General features: G+C 36.3%; 1 protein-coding gene across 5 annotated transcripts in view; it reads left to right on the plus strand.

The window, feature by feature from the left end:
- Window positions 1-20,975, plus strand: part of USP15 (ubiquitin specific peptidase 15) — a 63,557-nt gene that overhangs the window by 39,164 nt on the left and 3,418 nt on the right. For 3 of the 5 annotated variants that reach the window (XM_021385045.1, XM_021385046.1, XM_021385047.1), the window contains 11 exons: window positions 3,736-3,880; window positions 14,427-14,600; window positions 14,900-15,058; window positions 15,715-15,939; window positions 17,861-17,944; window positions 18,034-18,128; window positions 18,304-18,492; window positions 19,261-19,376; window positions 19,499-19,774; window positions 20,053-20,123; window positions 20,488-20,603. In XM_021385045.1, coding sequence (XP_021240720.1) covers window positions 3,736-3,880; window positions 14,427-14,600; window positions 14,900-15,058; window positions 15,715-15,939; window positions 17,861-17,944; window positions 18,034-18,128; window positions 18,304-18,492; window positions 19,261-19,376; window positions 19,499-19,774; window positions 20,053-20,123; window positions 20,488-20,603 — 1,650 coding nt within the window. Of the gene's footprint in view, window positions 1-1,634; window positions 2,189-3,735; window positions 3,881-14,426; window positions 14,601-14,899; window positions 15,059-15,714; window positions 15,940-17,860; window positions 17,945-18,033; window positions 18,129-18,303; window positions 18,493-19,260; window positions 19,377-19,498; window positions 19,775-20,052; window positions 20,124-20,471; window positions 20,604-20,975 lie in introns of those variants that run through there. The other 2 variants (XM_021385048.1, XR_002434593.1) reach the window with 2 other exon arrangements.

A 20,975-nucleotide genomic window follows, 5' to 3' on the forward strand; every position in this document is an offset into this window, starting at 1 on the left:
GAAGTGCCTTAAATATAACTTAAGCATTTCTAAATCAGAAAGTAGGTATATGTTCTCTGTAGTGTTATGAAACACCAGCCATTTTTCTCTTGTAACCTAAAGGACAGTAGATACGGATGTTATATAAAGCAGATATTCAGTGCAGAAGCATGTTTTTCCTTAAGTGCAATAATACAATTACTATGGATTTCAAAAATATTCTAAGAAATTGCAAATTTACAATTCGGTAAAATATATAATACAATAAAATCTGTAGTAGCATTTTTGTCAGAATACACATTCAAGACTAACTAGGTCAATAATAGAGAAGTCATACCGTTAGTATACTGTGTACTCAAAAGTGTGTGCTGTTGCATTAAGAGCTTTTGGCTTTAAAGGGTAAATGTATTTAATTGTATTACATAATTCTGGGTAGAGATCAGTTTCCTCTTATTTTCCACTCTTCTCCTAAATATCTCCTTCTCTAAGAAAGAACTTTTCCATTAATTTATGCTATCTTCTTTTCATTGCTTTTTGTTAATTAACTGCTTATGTCAGCTTAGCCTGAAATTTCTGTTCGTGTTTCTGCCTTACTGTCTCTCACATTGCATGTTATCTTCAGTACAATAGTGTAGTTACACATCTGTGGCTCTTCAGGATCCACTGGCACATCCGTATGAACATGAGATGCTGTGACTTTAAGGAAATACCCGCTCTTGTTTTGAAGATAATTTTAGCTGACTAAGCTGATTTGTGAGACAGAAAAAGCAAATGAAAGGTTATGTGTAGCAATAGTTATAAGTGGTAGTAGTTTGCAAGCCAATTGTTATAGTGTGACCATAGAATTCTAATAGCATTTTTAATCGGAAAGAATGTTGTGTTTCCTTATAATGGTAAAAGAATGTACACTGTAAGTATAGCATAAAATTGAAAAGAAAAAAAAAATTCATCATAGAATCACAGAATGATTTGGGTTTGAAGGGACTTTAAAGATCACTTGAAAGATCACTGCCATGGGCAGGGACCCTCCCTCCTCTGGGCCGGATTGCTCCATTCAGCCTGGCCTTGAATACCTTCAGGAATGGAGTAGTCACAGCTTCTCTGGGCAACCCGATCCAGTGCCTCACAACTCTCATAGTAAGGAATTTCTTCTTCATGTCTAATCTAAATCTACGTTCTTTTACTTTGAAGCCAATACTTTTAGTCCTATCACTATACTCCATGCCCTTTACTAATGACTGCTATTAACCTTGTATTTTTTGACCGATCTTAAAGGAATGAAAAGAAGAGGTACAGTGTAGTTCACGCAAAAATAAGTCTTCTAGAAAAAGTGAAGTTTTCAGACTGATAAAGCTATGAAGAGAAGTCTCGTGCGCATAGTATGCACTATATTTTTCCTGATGCATTTTGATGAAATATCACTGCAAGCTTCTGCATAAATGTGATATTTAACTCAAAAAGGGGTTTACTGGGTTTCTAGTATCCTCTATAGTCAATTGATGACTATTATGATTGTCAATCTAATTAATAAATGAGATGGTATAGTTATTTCACTAGTTGGAGGAATAGGAATATTTGTTCCACATGGAACAAGTGGTAACTGTATTTTCTAAATTTCTAAAATGGCTTTCTGTGGACCAGCACAGAAGATGAAATAGAAGTGACTTTCCCTTTAAAAAGGAAATGCCAGTAGTTAGAACCTCTCGAAGCAAGTCACCGCTGGAGATCAGTATGCATTACAATTATCTTGAATTAAAGTATGATGTTACTCAGTTAATTTAAGGAAATCTTTCAGATGAGGGCACTACACCTGAAAGACACCAATTGCATTTCCTAGCTTTCTAGGTCTCTCCTAAGATGACAGTTCTTGAAAGGGGGATGAAGATATGGAAAAGGAGAATTAAAACCCCATGCTATTCAATCTGTTCATTACCCCTGCATCTCCTGAACTTCCCAAAGAGATCTCTCTTCTATTAACCATGTGAGAAGTGTACTTTTTGAATCATGTGTGGAAAGCTATAGGAAGCAAAGAAGGATGAAAGTAGCTGCTTACTGTGTACCCTGTACGTGTGCAACCTGTGAGAAGCACGTTTCTTTTGCAGCAATGACCAGATTGTGCTTTTTCTTCCTGGGGGAACTGAGGCTGCCAGCTTAAGGGATTTGGGGCTGATGACAGTAGCTGGGCTGCAGTTGCAAAGGGAGATAGAAGGTAATTTTCCCTGGATGAACTCGGGTCTAATGATGGGGAAAAAGTTGATCTCAGAAACAAACTTGAAGGGGATGGGGCCTCTGAAGGTTGGAAAATACAATACCTTCTGTAAACTAGAGTGAGGGATAGAAACTAATCTTAAACTGAACAGGCAAAATGAGCTTTAGATGGATTTTTACTTGGAGAATGGCCTGTTAGCACAATGCCATTTAGCCAGTTTTGGGGCAAGCCAGAGTGCAGGGAAAATGTGTAAGTATGGGAAAGGGAAGTATAGACACATATGGTTAGGAAAGTCACGCACTAAATTAAAATGCGCAGATGTAGGAGTTTGGCAGCAGTGGCTATAAGGGACGGTGGAGCTCAGATATCTGAGACTATCAAAATATGCCGAAAATCTCTTCTTCTGTTTTTTAATAAATCTTGTTATTAAAACAAAACAACTGTTATCCATGAAAACTGAGTGCTTGTGCACTGTGAGGACAGTTGAAATTCAGTCGGATATAAAGAGTGTTACACTCTTAAAAAGGACTGGACACTGTTGCATCCTCAGACTTTTAATATCATAGATGTCAATTATTTACCAGATTTGGTTATTTGCACTGCATATTTTTCTTTGTCATTCTTAACATTTGACTTTCACATTTTTGTTCAAATATCTTCTAATGTGAATAATGCTCAGTGACTGCAGAAATCTTCTTGAAGTTTAGCCAAAGCTATCATGCAGATTTAATAATGGTCAGTGCCTGAATTTAGTTGGCCTTTTAAAAAAAAATAATAAAAATAATATTGCAGAGCATCATCTTAGAAGATTCTTCTGCTTTGCTAATGTTCTCTGATATGCTTTCTTCACTGTTTTGGCTGTTCTATATTTAGTATTTTGCATGACTTCATCAGGAAACAAATTGCTTTAAATCTTACCATTTTACCTATTTCAGTCCTCTCCAGTTTCTCCAAATAGATGAATCGTAGTGATTGATAATGAAGTTGTTAGAAGGCATTTTGCGCATTCTTTTACCTCTCAAGGCTGTCTTGCATTTGCATGCTGGATTGTGCTGTCCTAGCAAGGAAGCTATAAATAGAATGTCTGATGCAGTGAGGCAGCTATGCCACAGTGGCCTTGGAAATCTCAGCTCTCACCTGTAACTCTGCATTCCCATTGCCACTGCCCTCACTGTTGCAGTAGCAGGATGCAAGAGGGCTTAAATGATTGATTGCTGCTGGTGGTGTCTAAAGTCTAAGTGTGTTAAATTTGATGGAGCAGTGAAGAAAAGTGTAGGCAGTGAAGCTGCTCCAATCAAAAAGGGGTAGGGATGTAATAATTGCAGTTATTACAGTGTGTTAGATTTTGGTTGTTTGCAGAGGTGACTTTTAAACTGAAATTAACGTTATTGCCAAGGTTAAATAATTGTTTTAATCTTTTCTTTTTCACAGAATTTGCTTTAAAATTTTTAATCATTTACACTTATAAAGTACTTGTATGTATGGAAGTACTGCAGAGTACGTGCTTACATTGTGAAATTTTTTTTGTTTTTGTTCTTTTTTTACAGTGTGAAAAATTCAAATTATTGTCTCCCATCATATACTGCTTATAAGAATTATGATTATTCAGAGCCAGGAAGACACAATGAACAGCCAGGCCTGTGTGGCCTGAGTAACTTGGGAAATACGTGTTTCATGAATTCAGCAATTCAGGTATGTACTTGAGAGTAAAACTAGCTTGTTTTATCATTTGGAAATGAAGTTTTTGTTATATCTTGCCGTACTTAGGAATGATCACTGAGATTCCAATAAGGAGTGGGATACGATTAATACTTTGAAATCATATATCTATATTGGTATATTGGGAAGACTGATTTACATAGCTGCATTCATTGCTTCCCTTGTTTCTTGCACTAGAGACAGTGATCAATCTCAGAAAGAGATTGTACCATTCTAAATGAATGAAACATTAAGTGGGATTAATTATTTTGTAATTATTGCTATGCAGGCATGTTACAAAAAAATACTTTCCATTTTGAGATATACTTGGGTACAGAGTGTAATGGTGAAGTGTCAAGAAGTAGATGACCAGTGTATTACTGGCTTTTATTTCTGTCCAATTATCATATACTTTCAGTGCAGAGTGCTATGCAAGGAACCATTGAACGTGTTTCCCCATGTCCCCTGCCCTCAGAATAGCTGCTCTTTCATGAAAGAGATATTTTACAGGAATATAAAATCGAGGTTCTTTACTATGATTATAGTGGAAATACTAGTATACCTGTACTCTTACCAAGACCAAAAAACAATGTAGTCGTTTTACTTCTAAGTGGAAACTTCAGTGGGATGATCGTAGAATGGTTTTAGTTGGAAGGGTCTTTAAAGATCCCCTAGTTCCAACTCCCTGCCACGGACAGGAACACCTTCCACTAGGTCAGGCTGCCCAGGGCCCCATCCAAGCTGGCCTTGAGCACCTCCAGGGATGAGGCATCCACAGCTTCTCTGGGCAGCCTGTGCCAGTGCCTCACCACTCTCACAGTGAAAAATTTCTTCTGTATATCTAATCTAAGCCTACCCTTTCATAGTTTAAAACCATTACCTCCTTGTCGTATTACTACACTCCCTGATAAAGAATCTCTCCTTATCTTTCCCGTAGGCCCCCTTTAGATGCTGGAAGGGCCATTATGAGATCTCCCAGGAGCCTTCTCTTCTCTGAACTAAATTCATTAGTGTTTGGAAGGACCCAGTAGTTTAGTTTGTTCTTGTTTAATTCTGGAACTCATGTTTTTGTCTTCAAAGCAGTCTTAGTTCAAAAAACTGTAAAATGTACTTAAGGGTTTTTTTTGCATTTTTTTCTACAAAGTATATAAAGATACTGGACCTTTACCAAGCATATTTGAAATTTAATCTCTTCCTTGGTCATCACAAGGATTCCATACTTATGTTGAATTTCATCTTTAGCCTGTTTAGGAAAAAAGTGGGTTCAGATACATTTGTAAGTTAAGTTTATGAGATTTTTTGAAATTTTTTCAGAAGAATTATTCTAGAGATACATAACTTTCTATCCCTTCTTTGTATATAGACTCAGAGAATAATTGGGGTTAGGAGGGACCTCAGAGTGATCATGTGTCCAGCTTTCTGCCTTTGTATATTGTCTGTGTAGTTCTGTAGTCCACTATAGTTGACTATCCTGGTGGCAATCCACATTTTCTTGCACTGGGAAGCTCTAAACAGGATAGTATTCCAATAACAATCTCTCAAGTGCCAAATAAAGGCAAAGACTTGCTTCCCTTTGCTTCTGGCTACTATTGCTAATACAATCCAGCGTGCAATTGTCCACCTTTGCCTCAAGGATGCACTGCTGACTCATCCACTTTTCCACAGAGAAGTGCCACTGAATCATACTATCCAGAGCTGTTTTCTGTCCAGTTAACTCCCCGTCTGTAGTGATATACATGGTTAATCCATGGTTATTCCTTACTTATTTAAGGCATCTATAAAGTTTGATGTATTCATGTTTCTAAAAAATGCTTTCTTGAGGATAATTGACAATTAGTTGAATAGTGATGGAAGTAATGAATGATTTCATCAGCATGCTGCAAAAAAGGTGGCTAAACTGGAAGTGGGAGTATTTGCATCATCAGTTCTGAATGAACTTTGTCAGTGTTCTACAATGCTTCTACAATGAAATGACCAACCCAATAGATGAGGAGACAGCAGTGAATACTGTATTCCTGGACTTAAGTAAGCCCTTTCACAGTGTCCCCCGTAAGGTCCTTGTAGAGAAGCTCTTTATGTATGGGTTTGGTGGGCAGACAATAAGGTGAATGAAAAACTGGCTGAACAGCTGAGCCCAGAGTATAGTGGTCAGTGGTAGAGAGTCTAGTTGGAGGTGAGTAACAAGCAGAATACACCAGGGGTCTAGAATATCCCCAGTTCTGTCTAAAATCTTCATTAATTATCTGAATGATGGGACAGAGTGCACCCTCAGTAAGTTTGCAGATGACACAGAACTGGTGGGAGTGATGGGTAAACCAGTGGGTCATGCTGCCATTCAGAGGGACCTCCAAAGTCTGGAGAAATAGGCTGACAAGAGTCTCATGAAGTTCAACAAGAAGTGCAAAGTCCACCACATGAGGAGGGAAAAACTCCAGGAATCAGTGCTTCCTGGAGGTCACCCAACTGGAAAGCAGAAAAGGACCTAGGGATCCTGGTAGACACAGAGTTGAACATGAGTCAGCAGTGTGCACTTGCTGCTAAGAAAGCTAGCAATATTCTTGCCTGCATTAGGTAAAGAAAGAAGCAGGTAGAAGGAGATGATGCTTCCCCTCTACCCACTGCTGATGAGGCTGTACCTGAAAGGCTGTGAGAGAGGTTGTAGTCTGCCTCCTTGGAGACCTTAAGAAGCTGCCTGAACATGCTCCTGGGCAGCTTGCTCTTGGTGGCCTTGTTTGAGCAGGATGGTTGGATCAGATGGACCTAGAGGTCCCTTTTTATCTCAGTCATTATGTAATTCTGTGAACAGAGCTCTGTATGTAACCTCTCTTGATTACTGAATTGCATCATTTTACTGCTGTTCAAAAAAAAAAAGTATATTTTTGCGAGCCAGAATTACTTATAAAGATCGGAGTGAAAGAATATTCTTAGTACGTAACAAAACTTTTTTTAATAAAGCTATTTTTTCATCAGCCTAGACTGATTAAAAGCAGGGATAATTTTGACTACTGGTTCAAAACTTAGTTAAGCAAATAGGCTTGAATTTGCATATCTGTAAATTTTAAAACTTTCAGAGGAGAATGATTAGCATTTAAAATCTTATATAGTTTATATCACTTTTTATTAGTCTCTCACTGTATTAACTGGATTTTGAAAATCCTCAGGCTTGCATTTTAAACTAAGTCTGCTTTGACATTGTTGCTATTCAGTTATATCTAAGGGGTCAGGTGTTTAAATAAGAATGATAAGAAACTATACAGTGCAAATAAATAAAAATTTTGCTGATACACAAGGTAATGCTTTGTGTAAGAAAACTAAAAGGCAGATTTAGTTTGGCATGTTGGATTGCAAGTTTGGCAATATTTTTATTTTTTTCAAATGCTTTACTTGGCATTCTTTACAAGGAAGTGTGGAGTATCTTCCAGTTCCACCTACTGTATCTCTCCAGGAAAGGATTTTGAAGACCTTAATGTAATCCAAAAAAATCAATGACAATAATTTTTAGTGGAAATTAAAGTCTCATACACTGCGAAGTCTGCTCTCTTTTCCCTCTTGCCACCTCTTCACTTCTGCATTTTTTCCAGTTACATTTTTAGTTACGTTTGATTATTCATGCTGAAGGTACTTAGTGCTTGCTTAGCAATGTGAAATGTCTATGGACAAAGCAGTCTGAACGCATTTGATCATAGATCTTGGAAGTAAAAAAAGGGCTGGGCACAGATAGGGTGTGGAGGGGAAACTAGGAAATTCTGCTTAGGAATGTTGGATGCGGTAATCTTTGACCTGGATGATTGAGTAGAGTGCACCCTCAGCATGTTTAGGGATGATACAAAACTGGAAGAAGTGGTTGACAGACAAGGTTGCCACTCAGAGGGGCCTCCAGAGGCTGGAGAAATCGGCAGATAAAAGACTTGTCAAATTGAGAAAAAGAAAAGCAAAGTCATGCACTTAGGGAGAAATAATCCCAGGCACCAGTACAGTGGGGAAAGAATGGAGGCTGACATGCTGGGAAGCAGCTTGGCAGAGGAGCATCTAGGGTCCTGGCGAGCAAAAAGCTAGCCATGAGTCAGCAATGCACACTTGCAGCAAAGAGGGCCAAACAGTTTCCAGGGCTGTATTTGGGAAAACATTGCCAGTACATTGAGGGAGGCGAGCCTTACCCTCTTCTTGGCACTTCATCCTGATGAGGCACGTCTAGAGTGCTAGGTTCAGTTCTGGGCTCCCAAGTACAAGGGGGGGAGATGGGGCAAGTCCAATGAAAGGCAGCAGAGATTATTAAGGAACTTGGAGAATCTGACCTGCAAGGACAGAGCAGAGGCTGTCTAGCTTGGGGAGACATGCTCAGGGGGACCTTACCAACACGTAGAAAGACCTGGAGCAAGGGAATAAAGATGCAGAGCCAAACTAAGTGGTGCCCACTGAAAGGACAGGAGACATTGAGCACAGCGTGAAACACAGGGAATTCCATTTAAATATATATTTTTTATTTACTATGTGGTTTGTCAAACACTGGAACAGATTGCTCAGTATTGCAGTGGAGTCTCCATTATTGAAGTTGCATGAAAACCGATTGTACACAGTCCGAAGCAACCGTGTGTAGCTTATCCTTCTCTGAGCAGACAGTTGGACTAGACGGTCTCCAGAGGTGCCTTCCAACCTCAGCTATTTTATGACTTTATTTTGCTTTGTTTACTTATTCCAGTTTATATTCTTAAGGTGTCTTCCTTTGCAATTATGTCAATGCAGAGTTATTTATTGGGATAAATCTGTCTTCTTTAAACAAAAGAGGTTCTGTGGAATGTAAAGTACTGAAATAATCCCCCGTTAGATTCATAATATGTTTTGTTTCAAGAGCTCTGCCTCAGTCCCTTCCATTCACGGTGCTGAGTATTGTCCATGTAGTTTCCTTGAACAGAAGCAAATTTTATCACTTATATGCTGATTCCCACTTTTCTCTGATCTTTCTCCTACCCAGCCAGCGTTGAGAACCCTGTGTGTTCCCAAAGAGGCTTTTCTGCTTTAGAAACCCCTTCATTTCTTAGACAGCTTCTCTTTGCTGTAATGTCATGTTGCAGTAAAGATGATTTGGATCAGAACTGTTATCAGTGTTCTTCAGACAGGAGAGTCACTTCCTTGTACATCTTACTGTCCAGAGTGACAAAATTGTGTCAAGGATTTTGCACTTAGGCTGTACAAGGTAGATGGTCCTGACAGTTTTTAGTCTTTTACAGTTTCAGTATAGTTTTTCAACCTGTAAGTAAAGTTAGGCTTACCCCTTCAATCTTCTGTGTGATTATTGTAAAGAGACCTTTGTTTATCCAAGTAGGGTCTTTCAGTGTTACAAAGCTCAAGACAAGTATGGAACAGGTGAATAAGTTTCTCTGTGCTGCCACAAACAGTTGCAGACTGAGTGAGACCAAGAAGTTTGAGATGCCATTGTGTTTCTCCCAAGAGCTTGTATCTTATCATCACTTTCTTATTAAAGAAGTAAAAATTCAAGTACTGCTTCATATTTCGATTGTGCTGGATCTTTTGTATAGGCTTTTCGAATGCTTTTGAAAGCATATTCCGTGTTTTAAACTTTAATTTACTTCAGTGCAAATACCTAAAGCTTGATTTTATTATTAAAGCCTAAATCATAGAATCATCAAAATTGGAAAAGACCTCCAGGATCGTCTGGTCTAACCGTCCACCTACCACCAGTATTTCCCTAAACTAAACCACGTCTACTACTCTTACAGATCTGAGTATTCAATAAAACAGGAAAGATGAAAGGGAGCTTGCCGACTTTATGAAAATGTTTTATTATAAATGCTTGAACCCATGCCAAGCAAAAAAAAAAGTATTTGGCAAGTAAATGTTTTATTCATATTTATTCATGTACATGACTATGTTGTAAGCTGAGAAAATAAGGAAAATATGGATTTTCTGAAGTGTTGCTGTGCTGCCACCTGTGGATCTTTCCTAAGTACTGCTTTGCCATTTTAAGGGGATAATGATCTTAGGAACCCAGTGGAAATGTTTTTCTTTTGCTGATTCACAGAGTTTCTGCTGATTCACGAAGTTTTCATTTTCTGATTCAAAGACAGAAGAATGAAAGTATTTTTTTTAATAAAAACCACTTTATTTGTGTTTTTTAAACACTTTCGTTTTTACATTTTTTGCCACTGGTGTGATTATTTATACTTTTGAACAACGGTTGTTGGGAACTCTGAAATGCAATATTTGAAGAATTTTCTTTCAACAGGAGCTGATTAACATTCTTTCTGTGGTTAGCTATGGTGGTGATTTTATCCAAAGCATAATGGTTTTCACCAAAGCCTGAAATGAGCGTGGTGTTAGTGTTCTGTTTCGGTTGCCATAGGCATACAGAATTTGGATTGAGGAGGAGTATGTTAACTGAATTGTTTTTCTCACCACGTCTGATACTGATAAGGACTTCAGACAAAAATGATTCTTCTGTAACTGAGATCTCTGTTTCAGTCAGTCCACTCTTGGTCTCGTACTAGGTACCTGAAATAGGAAATTTTAATGTATTTTGTGTAAAATTGCTGTTAAGTAGGACAGTTCAAGAAGCATGATACCTGTATGAATACCCAATGTTTAGCTTAATTTCATGATCACAGTATCTCCTAATTTCCACAATTTACTGACATAATAGATAATTTGCTTTGAAGTTTCATTACCACTACTATGTAATATCCCCTGTGAGATCTGAATTAATACTTCCTGATTACCCTAGGGTCATAGGATAATTTGGTGCAACCTCCAGCTCAAAGGAAGGTCAGATTTGAGGTCAGACAAGATTGTCCAGGGTTTTGCCCAGCTGAGTCTTGAAAACTTTCCAAAAAGAGAGGCTAGCTGCACAACCTCTCGGGGCATTAGGCTCCACTATTTACTGTCCTTAGATGGAAACTTTTTACCTCATCTCCGTAACCTCTCCTTGTTTCAGTTTATGCCCATTGTTTCACGTCCTCACAGTACACACCACTGTGGGGAACCTGTTTCCATCTTCCCGTTTACCTCCATGTAGGCAAGCTGCTGTTGGGACCCCCTGAAATAATCTCTTCTCCAGAAGAGATCAAGCCCTGATACTTGGGCCTCTCCTCACAGGAAGAGGAATGCTCCTACTCATTAGATGTATTGATGGCCCTCTTTGTTCATACATTTCCTTTCTTTTTTTAATTCAGTTAAACAATCAGGAGTCCTTGGAACTATAAAGTCTTCCCATATTCAATTTATGTGGATTTAGAGAAGGCTAACTTGATTATTTTTATTTCTCATCCAGTATGAAAGTTTCATAGGATGACAGGTAGAACCAGTAAGATTATAGTACTCCAGTGAAGCTACAGCATTGATATATAAGGCACTAGAAATAATCTTTATTTATTATTCAATTTCTTGTGCATCTTAATGCCTCCCACACCGTACCAGTGAGGGCCATTCAGTTTGAACAGTGAACTGTATATATGTGTTTACAGATGATTAGGTCTCCTTTTTCACTCAATAGTTTAGAATTCCTTTGGGTTGTTTGTGTGCGTGAGTGTGCATCAACAATGCATACATCAGTAATACAGTTGATGTACAAAGCATTGTTTTGTTGCCTAGATTTCTTGGAGATTAAGATTCTTTAATACTGATTATGTAAGCAGTTGTTATCCACAGACTGTTCTCCTACAGAAAAATATTTTTTTCCTTTAAGAAGTAATTAGGATGTAACGTGGAACTATAATTCCAGTATTAACCTTTCTCATGTTGAAGGCTAATACTTCTGTATTTTGTCATAGATGTAATTGATGGTTGGTCTTGAAGTTTCTACATTCTGTTGCATTTTTTTCTATGATCATGGAACTCAACTACTAGTTGGGGTTCAGAGACCGAGCTCTTTTCTTTACAGAATTTTTTTTTTTAGATTAAATAAAACTTGTGGAGGCTGCACAACCTGATATTAAGCGCTATCCTGGTAGCTCATCTGTTCACAAAGTTTTCTGTAGTTTTACCACACTTGTTTAGCTTTTGTTATTTTCTGTTATTCTTCATCCATTGGTATACATGCTGGTTTACTTATCTCTCTGTTTTTAAAATAAAACACAAAAAAAGTCCTAGGTCGAACAGAGTGGCATTGCTATCTAGTAGATTGCCTTGGTTGTAATAATTTTTTTAATCATTATTTTTATTTCTCTTATTGATTCTCTTTCCATAAAGCTCCCTTGATGCCTACACTATATTATAAGGAGAAAATCCTTTCTAATTGGCTTTTGGATCCTTTTTTGTCTTCTCTGGTGTTAATCATGACCTTAAGTAGGTTTATTTTGTCAGCCTTTTAAAGAAGAAAGCATGCTTGCGAGTATTTTGCTTCGTCAGTTATGTTGAGAAGTTTATGCATCAATGGATATGTGAAAAATTGTATTAGTTTTTTTAACAGCTAGAGACTGTAGAAAAGACAGCAGCTCTGTATCTCAGAAATTACCTCATTCAGATAGATACTTGTTCCAGTTGTACTATCGGTGTAATCTTAAGTTGGAATGTAGAAATAATTATAAAGAAAAAGGGAAATGTTCTGTAGTAATCTTCACATCATGCATATGCAGATATAAATGAGTAATCTGAAAAAGTGTCAAAACTAATTTATGAAGTGAAAAGTGGAAAAAGTTTACTTTTTGGTGAAACAACACGCTGTCAGCTCATTAAGTACAGAGATTTACTAAGAGTATATAAAAAAAATTTGCTATTTTTGCATTGTTTAGTTCCTTGTTCTGGATTTTCCTCACACTAAGCTGATCGGCTGAACTGATTTGAACTCCAAAATAGTCCAGACCAGAAGAAAAGCGAGGAGGAAAAAATAGTTTTTTGACAGGTTAGCAAGATAAATATGCTTATTATGAAATCAGATGGGTATCAGAACCAGCAGAGAAGAAACAAAACTTTTTTTTGCCAGCAGTGTCGCATACAATTTTACGTGAAGAGTAGTTTTATTTGTAGTTAATTTAGCATGGTTTGCACTGAACTGATTCCAGGTATCCACTAGAACTTGGAAGTCCATCCATTTGTTTAGAGTGATACTAAAAATGATCTGTTGAAAACTGACCTTTTCTCTATGGCTTTGAGAGACCAGGTTATTCTCGAACTCTTAGCTGCAAGGAGCAGTTCAGAACTGACAACACAAATCGTAGGTGGAAGGGTGGTGTTTTGGGATGAGAATAAGAGCACTTTGCCATATGGCAAGAGAAGAATGAGTTTTTGTCAGCACTCAGTGTCCAAAAGGGCTTGTAAAATTAGGATTTTTTTTTGCCGTGTTTACAGCTCATGAAAGCTTCAGATGAGGAGGTAAAGAAAGGAAGGAGTGTAATATGGGCGTCAAACTCAGCTGTGTAGTACATGACTGTTTTTTCATTGAAGTATTCCACCAGTGTAACAATAGAGGCAAGAACAGAGTAACAGTTTTTGCCCTGCTTCATGAAGTTGTAGTTCTTCCAGTCTCAATTGCTGCATCTTGCACAGTAGCATATGCAAAGCCAAAATTTTTTCTTCCCCATTTTTTTTTTTACAGGGAAGCAGATGAGACAGACAAAATGTCTAATTTTTTTTGAGTCCTCAATAGAATAAAGAATGCAAAAAGTGTTATAATATGGAGTGATAAAGCTTTCTTATACCTTATATGCTGAGGCATGGAATGGGGATAATTCCTAAGTGATGGAAAAGTTTGTTTTTTTTTCCAAAGGAGTGTTAGGAGTAGCGCACAAATTCAAAGTGGTTTCCTAAAATTGTTAATGATACTTCAGTGATTACTTCCTGCTATCTGTAAGTGCTGACAGAAAAGAGAAACACATACAGAGAATAAATGATGATCTCAGTCTAAACTTAGGCCCTTGTTTTCCTTGAGCTACTTTCAGCGCTGAACAGCTTCACAAAATTTAAAAGAACATAGGAAAGGCTGCAGTAATTCTGATCCAGAATCCAGTCCTTTCAGCACAGTTTGTTGTCTTCAACAACATTCATAAGCAGATGTGCAGAAAAAGAAGGAATGGGGCAAATATTATCACCTTCCCTTCCTTCACACACCTGCCAAAAAAAAAATCTGTTTTCACCTATTTCCAGCTCACTTTTTTTCTGAATAGTATGTACTTCGATTTGTAAGCCCCGCCATCTGTTCTGATTGTTTGACTGTCTCTCCTTGGGGCCTTCTACGTTTTGTGCATTTATAACTTTCAGCCGGGAATTTCATAACGATGCTATTCATTTGTGAAGAACCACCTTCTTCTCTTTGTTTTGAACCTGGATAGAAATTGTGTAGTTTCACTGTGGTTTGAGGAACATTATCCATATATGACTTGTAATGATAGCTGTAGCCATTCCTGGTTTAAAAACATTTATTTCTGAAAAAGACCTATTTTCTTCCTTGCTGGCACTAGACATTACAGTTTAAAATAGATTTTAAGGCTCTTTCAGCAAAGTTCAAACATTCTGTTTTCCTTATTTCATTGCATTTTGTTTAGAAGTAATTCAAATCGTCGTTCTAAAAATTCTCTATTTCTGTTTACAGTGTCTGAGCAACACACCTCCTCTTACAGAATATTTTCTCAATGATAAATACCAAGAAGAGTTGAATTTTGACAATCCTTTGGGAATGCGTGGTGAAATAGCAAAATCATATGCAGAGCTCATCAAGCAAATGTGGTCAGGAAAATACAGTTATGTTACCCCAAGAGCATTTAAGGTTAGTTTGAAACTTAACCTGAACGCTTGTTGTCAGTTTTGGTTTTGTCGTTTAAGAATTCAAAACTTACAGAAATAGCCAAAAATAAGAATTTGAAGTCATATCATCAGTATGCAAACCATTCGCTTTTTAAATGTATAACTGTTTTAACTGAATGTTGACTTGCTGTCAGCATTGAAAAGCTTATCTTTTATAACTTTATAAGTATTTTTCTTTTCAACTTTGTTCTGTAGCATCTCAGAAGTAGCTCTTCTGTTTAACAAATTAGATGCTGGACGTATTTCTGTTTTTCTTTTTAGACACAAGTGGGACGATTTGCACCACAGTTTTCTGGTTATCAGCAACAAGATTGTCAAGAGCTACTGGCTTTTCTCTTGGATGGCTTACATGAGGATTTGAATCGAATTAGGAAAAAGCCTTATATTCAGTTAAAAGATGCAGATGGAAGACCAGACAAGGTGATCTTTTTTGGCGCTGGACATCTTGCTTTCAGTCAAAGCTATAAGTTGCAAGATACTTTTACATGATTGTGCACTGAAAGGTTGGGATACTGATGAGGTGTTCATTTTTTTTCTGGAAGAGACTTCACAAAATAAGCCAAGACCTTAAAATTGAGATCTTATTCAAGTACTTCTATACGATTTTGTTTCATCTGAAGAGAAGTAGGGGACTGGATCTTAAGGCTTTAAATCCTTTTTGTTCCATTCAGTGCTGAGTTCAGTTAGAAAAACAATTTCTATTCTCTTGTTCTTTTATATTTATGTCTGTAGTATGCAGTGTCCTGTCTCTACTACCCTTACTTCAGGGAAACTCCTATGGCATTGAGCCACAAATGTATTGATCGTTACCCTTGTAGTAAGAGTTACTGCAGGTGGAATTTTTTGTCCTTTTGTCCTATCCCAAACTATTTGACGTTTTTTCACCCAAAACTGAAAAGATTTCTGTCATGGGGAAAAGCATTTAAATTGTGATCCTGGTAGATTAATGGCAGAGTCCTTTGGAGTAAGATTTCAGTGCCTGGGTGGTAACTGAGAATATTCTATCAAGTACTGTTAATATTCTCTACTCATTCTTTACTGCTTTATTATTAACCCAGGTTGTGCTTTAATTACAGGTGGTTGCTGAAGAAGCCTGGGAAAACCATTTAAAAAGAAATGATTCCATCATTGTAGATATATTTCATGGCCTTTTTAAATCTACCCTTGTCTGTCCTGAATGTGCTAAGATTTCTGTAACCTTTGATCCATTTTGTTACTTGACACTTCCATTACCCATGAAAAAAGAACGCACTTTGGAAGTTTTTTTAGTCAGAATGGATCCACTTGCTAAGCCTATGCAGGTAAGCCTCTTAGTTAATATATGAATTTCCTGATTTGTGGAGCATTGAAAATGATCCTCGGTTTCTTTACGTTGTTAAAATTGAAAAGTTCAATAAGCAAATACACCAAGTTTTAGTTTTTCTGATTTGTGAAGTGCCACTTGCGATATCTGAGGAAGACTATAAGCATGCTCTTAATTTCTGTCAGTTTCAAGGAAGATATTGGTGATTTCTTTGTGGCTGTGTTAATAAGACTTCTTAATCTTTAAAATATTTGCTATCTTCATTTTATTGCAATGGATTTTTATTGTGATGAATTTGTATGTTTTTTTTTAAAATATATGTATGCCTAATCCAGACTCAGTTCTTCAGTTTATTAGCTTAAAAAGACCAGTATAAGAGGATTGGTGATAAATGGTGCAAAAAAGGCCTAAATGTATAAGGTTGTACTGAATTCTTCTGTGGTGTCTTCATAGTCAAAATTTGCTTTGACTTAATAGTCAAAGATTTCAGATGATATTTCTTTGTAAAGATAATATCTTTTGCCTTATTTGTTAGAAAGTACAGTATTGCAAACCTAAAAGTGGCGTGAAAAAAAGTACATAGATTATGGTAACATAATAATGATGAAATGATTCTAGCTATACCTTATGGTATAATAGAGAAAAAGTGAAATAAATAAGACACAGGCAGACTTGTAAAAATGCTTTAGAACCTGAAATTGGAGGGAATTTCAGGAGTGTTCTTGAAGTTGATTTGAGTTTGGGAAAGTCAGAGGTAAAGGAATATGTATGAACTACTGGGACGTGAGCCCAGTTAGTTATGAGAACAGGTTATATCTTACATTCTTTCCTTTATAATAATCAGCCTAGACTCTGGGTGTGTCCTGACTGGATACGCACAAGAGATGCACAGTATTCAAAGATGAACCTTTTATGATGTGAGATGATAGTGCAGGAGTGAATAGAGATTGGAAAGAGCATGAGTTTCAGGTGTACTTCTGTGAGTGTAACTACTTGTATAGGAGGTACCAAACACATACTGTATGTGACAGTTAATTACAAAATTACAGTGCCTTATTTCTTATGCTTATTTCTAGCTAATCTTGTCTTTATTATGCAAATAACTCTTAGCTGTTTGGAGTTTCATTACAAACTGCTAGTGTACTGCACTAAGACAACACAGAGAGGTTTTCTTTGACTGTTAATTATGAGGTTCTGCCTTTGCAGATGAAATTGTAGAATTCAGCCATTACCCGTTGCTTTTTGTAGTCAGTACTAAAGAAAAAGCTGTTAGAACAATAGCAATTCATTTAACAATACACTGTGCCATCAGGGAAGGCCATTGAGATATTTTGAGATATTTAGACAAATACTCATGGAAGAATTCTGGAGTATAACCATCCTGAAGAAAAGAAATATCCTGGTTTTTCCTACCAAAAGCTTTTGGCTTTGACTTTAAGAACATGCCAGAATAATGCTTCACCTTTTTCTGCTTTTTTTTGTGGTTATGAAATTTAGGCCAAAGACTTTTGTAGGACAAGTTAAAATAAAAAATTCCAGCAGTACTTTATAAAAAAAAAAAAAATTGTATACCAAGTTTAAGAATCTAGTCAATAGCATACATAATGTTTAGGTCCCTGAAGAAGTAAATGTTGAAATACAAGTGAAAGTCATTGGTGGAAAATGAAATTGAAAAAAAGCAGTGTGTAGACTAGAAAATGTATTCAACATGTACATGTTCGTATGAGTAAAGCTGTGAAGGTAAATACGATGTTTTCAGCAACTTACTTAATGTATTAGTTGATTTAAATAATTTTTACCTTAAGTTCGATAATGGAAGAAGAGTATGAAGTATGCTGAACTTAACTCGTTTTTATTTGGTTTTTGTTGACATGCATCTTTGGTCTATAAACAAAGTTATTTTTATTTATTTTTTTTAGTACAAAGTAGTTGTTCCAAAAATCGGAAATATATTGGATCTTTGCACAGCATTGTCAGCTCTGTCAGGTGTTGCTGCAGATAAGGTGAGAATAATTTCTTATATGAAGCACAACACTGAACACCTCAATGTTTGTTAACCTGGTTTAATCATGCATACTCCATTTCCTTTTAGATGATTGTTACCGATATATACAATCACAGGTTCCACAGGATATTTGCCATGGATGAAAATTTGAGTAGTATTATGGAACGTGATGACATTTATGTGTAAGTACAGATAACGTGCTTCGTGGCTACTTTGCAGTTTTAGTTACTAGCATAAGATAAAAACCTAAACATTAGGTAAAGACAAATCAGGTTGGATTTTTTTGATTTGTTTATTTTTCCTTTATAGCTTTTTAAATTGTGTCCTTTGTTTCCAATTCTTTTTTTTTTTTTTTAGATTTGAAATCGCTATCAATAGAACAGAAGATACAGAACAAGTTATAATTCCTGTTTGTTTAAGGGAAAAGTGCAGGCACACTAGCTACAGCCATAGTGGTTCTTCGCTGTTTGGTCAACCTTTTCTCATAGCAGTGCCTAGAAACAACACTGAAGATAAACTGTATAACCTGCTGCTGCTAAGAATGTGGTAAGGTTATTGTTTAAAGAAAAATGCTAATAGGTACCCACTGATTATAACCATTTTTTACCTTCATTGCTAACAAATTGAGTAGATTTCAGTAATTAGTTAAGATTAAACATATTTAGCAGAAAGCAAATAAATTTTAGCCCTTCGAAATATGAATTTGTGTGGCTTTTGATTTTATTTTTTTATTGTTGTTGTTAGCATGACCTTATCCAAAACTTGAGAAATCAATGGAGAGTCAATCTCTGTTTGCCTGAGTAGGGAAGTAATTCGGCTGTATACTTAGCTGCTAGTATACAATTTCTATGCTAATTTATGTTGTAAAACTACACTTTTACAAACTAGACTGGACTAGGCATAATTATGTGGAAGAAATCAGTTCTTACAGCATCCAATTGAAATTTATGCTTTATTTTCTATTGATGCAACTTTCCATGTAAGTGAACCTGTATATTTTTTGGTTTTAAAAATATGGTTAATGAACAGTTAAAGAAGTGATTTCTGGTCAAACATAAACTAATACCAAGAATCAAGTGGTAGAAAATCAAATAACTGTCAAAAACAGAAAATCACAGTCAAACAGAATTTTAGATTTGCCTACAGTAATAGATGTTAAGCATTAGACTGACTTATTTTGAATAAATCAGAAAGGATTGCTGGAATAGAGTACACTGTAAAGGATTTGTAACCTTTAAATTCTCAGACATGAGCAATGTAAGTTTAAAAAAAAAAAAAAGGATCCTAAGCGTTGTTTTCATTTCTTATATTTAGCCGATATGTAAAAACATGCACTGAAACTGATGACACTGAAGGATCCCTACGTTGCTGTAAGGAACATGGTATCAATGGTAACGGCCCAAATGGAATACATGAAGAGGGCTCTCCAAGTAAGACTGGAATATCTAAACTTGTTCAGTATTTTGTGTTCAATTTGAAACTGATTTTAATTTTGTGTTGTCTTTCAGTTATTTCAGTCATATCTTCATATCTCACTCCTCAATTGTTTCAGGTGAAATGGAAACAGATGAACAGGATGATGAATCCAGCCAGGATCAGGAGCTTCCTTCAGAGAATGAAAACAGCCAGTCAGAAGACTCAGTTGGAGGTGACAACGACTCTGAAAATGGATTATGTACTGAAGATACTTGCAAAGGTCAACCACTCACGGGACACAAAAAGCGATTGTTTACATTCCAGTTCAATAACTTAGGCAATACTGACATAAACTACATCAAAGATGATACCAGGCATATTAGATTTGATGACAGGCAACCTAGGCTTGATGGTAAGTCATGGGGACAGATTGGGCAACATTTGATTCTGATACTTTTTTCGCACTCCACTTCCATGGAATAATGTTTCATTCCCTCTGTATGCTACTTGATAAACCTTTTTTTTCCAAGAGTAATTTCTATGTAAATAGTTGTTATTGTAATTAACTCTTGGAAATGCAGAAACTGTGCGTACTTCAGTTTTTAATTCATTTGGCAGTTTACCCAAGGTTGATACAATTTGATGTAAAACTAGAAATAATAGTAAGAAAACACATGTTTTTAATCTTAGAAAGATCTTTCCTTGCTTTGGATTGGGATCCTGAGTTGAAGAAGAGATACTTTGATGATAGTGCGGCAGAGGTAAGCTTTTCATGCTGCTGCCCTTTCCAGCAATAGTAAAATTTAAATGTAAAAATAGAACTTTCTGTGGCATAGAGACAGTAAAACTCTTTGAAAGAAGCAGCTAGAGTATCCTTTTTTTCATGTTATTGATAGTAAACATGATGCCATAAACAAACTTCATTTATACATGTAAGTCATTAGCAAATCTGAGGTTACTAATTTAGTAATAAATCTGAAGCTGTGATACGACTTCTGCTTGAATGGTTTCTGATCAGTTTTTCCATATATAGGAGCTATGTAGTTACTGTTTATAGAAAGACGACATCACTAAAATCAGTTTTGTTTCATTTGTTCTCTTAACTCAAGAAATACTTCTCTTTAGGATTTTGAAAAACATGAAAGTGTGGAATATAAGCCTCCCAAAAAGCCTTTCGTCAAATTAAAAGATTGCATTGAGCTGTTCACAACAAAGGAAAAACTAGGTGCTGAAGACCCATGGTAAGGACAGAACATCTAAATTATTCCATTTTGTGGTGTGTTTCTCAAAATGTATTCAAAAACAAACATAAATATTACCAGAGATACCTAATTGATTTTTTATGGTCTTTTGAATCTTTCCATATGTTAAACTTTAAGCATGGTTATATTGTAAAAGTATTTTTTATATCGATTGATTGTACAGCAAGAAGTTGTTACCATATGTGGAAGGTTATGTTTGTATGGGAGATGATTTGTGTATTCAGAAATAGGAGGAAGGGTGAGATTCTTAAGGTATTGTAGTCTGTGAAATGTGATCCACAGTGAATTTATAAATACCACCCCAAATCCAATACAGTGAGTTAAACAAATATTCTTTTCTGAGGTGAAAAA

The sequence above is a fragment of the Numida meleagris genome, chromosome 1 (genome assembly GCF_002078875.1).
Source record: "Numida meleagris isolate 19003 breed g44 Domestic line chromosome 1, NumMel1.0, whole genome shotgun sequence".
Taxonomy (NCBI): Eukaryota; Metazoa; Chordata; class Aves; order Galliformes; family Numididae; genus Numida; species Numida meleagris.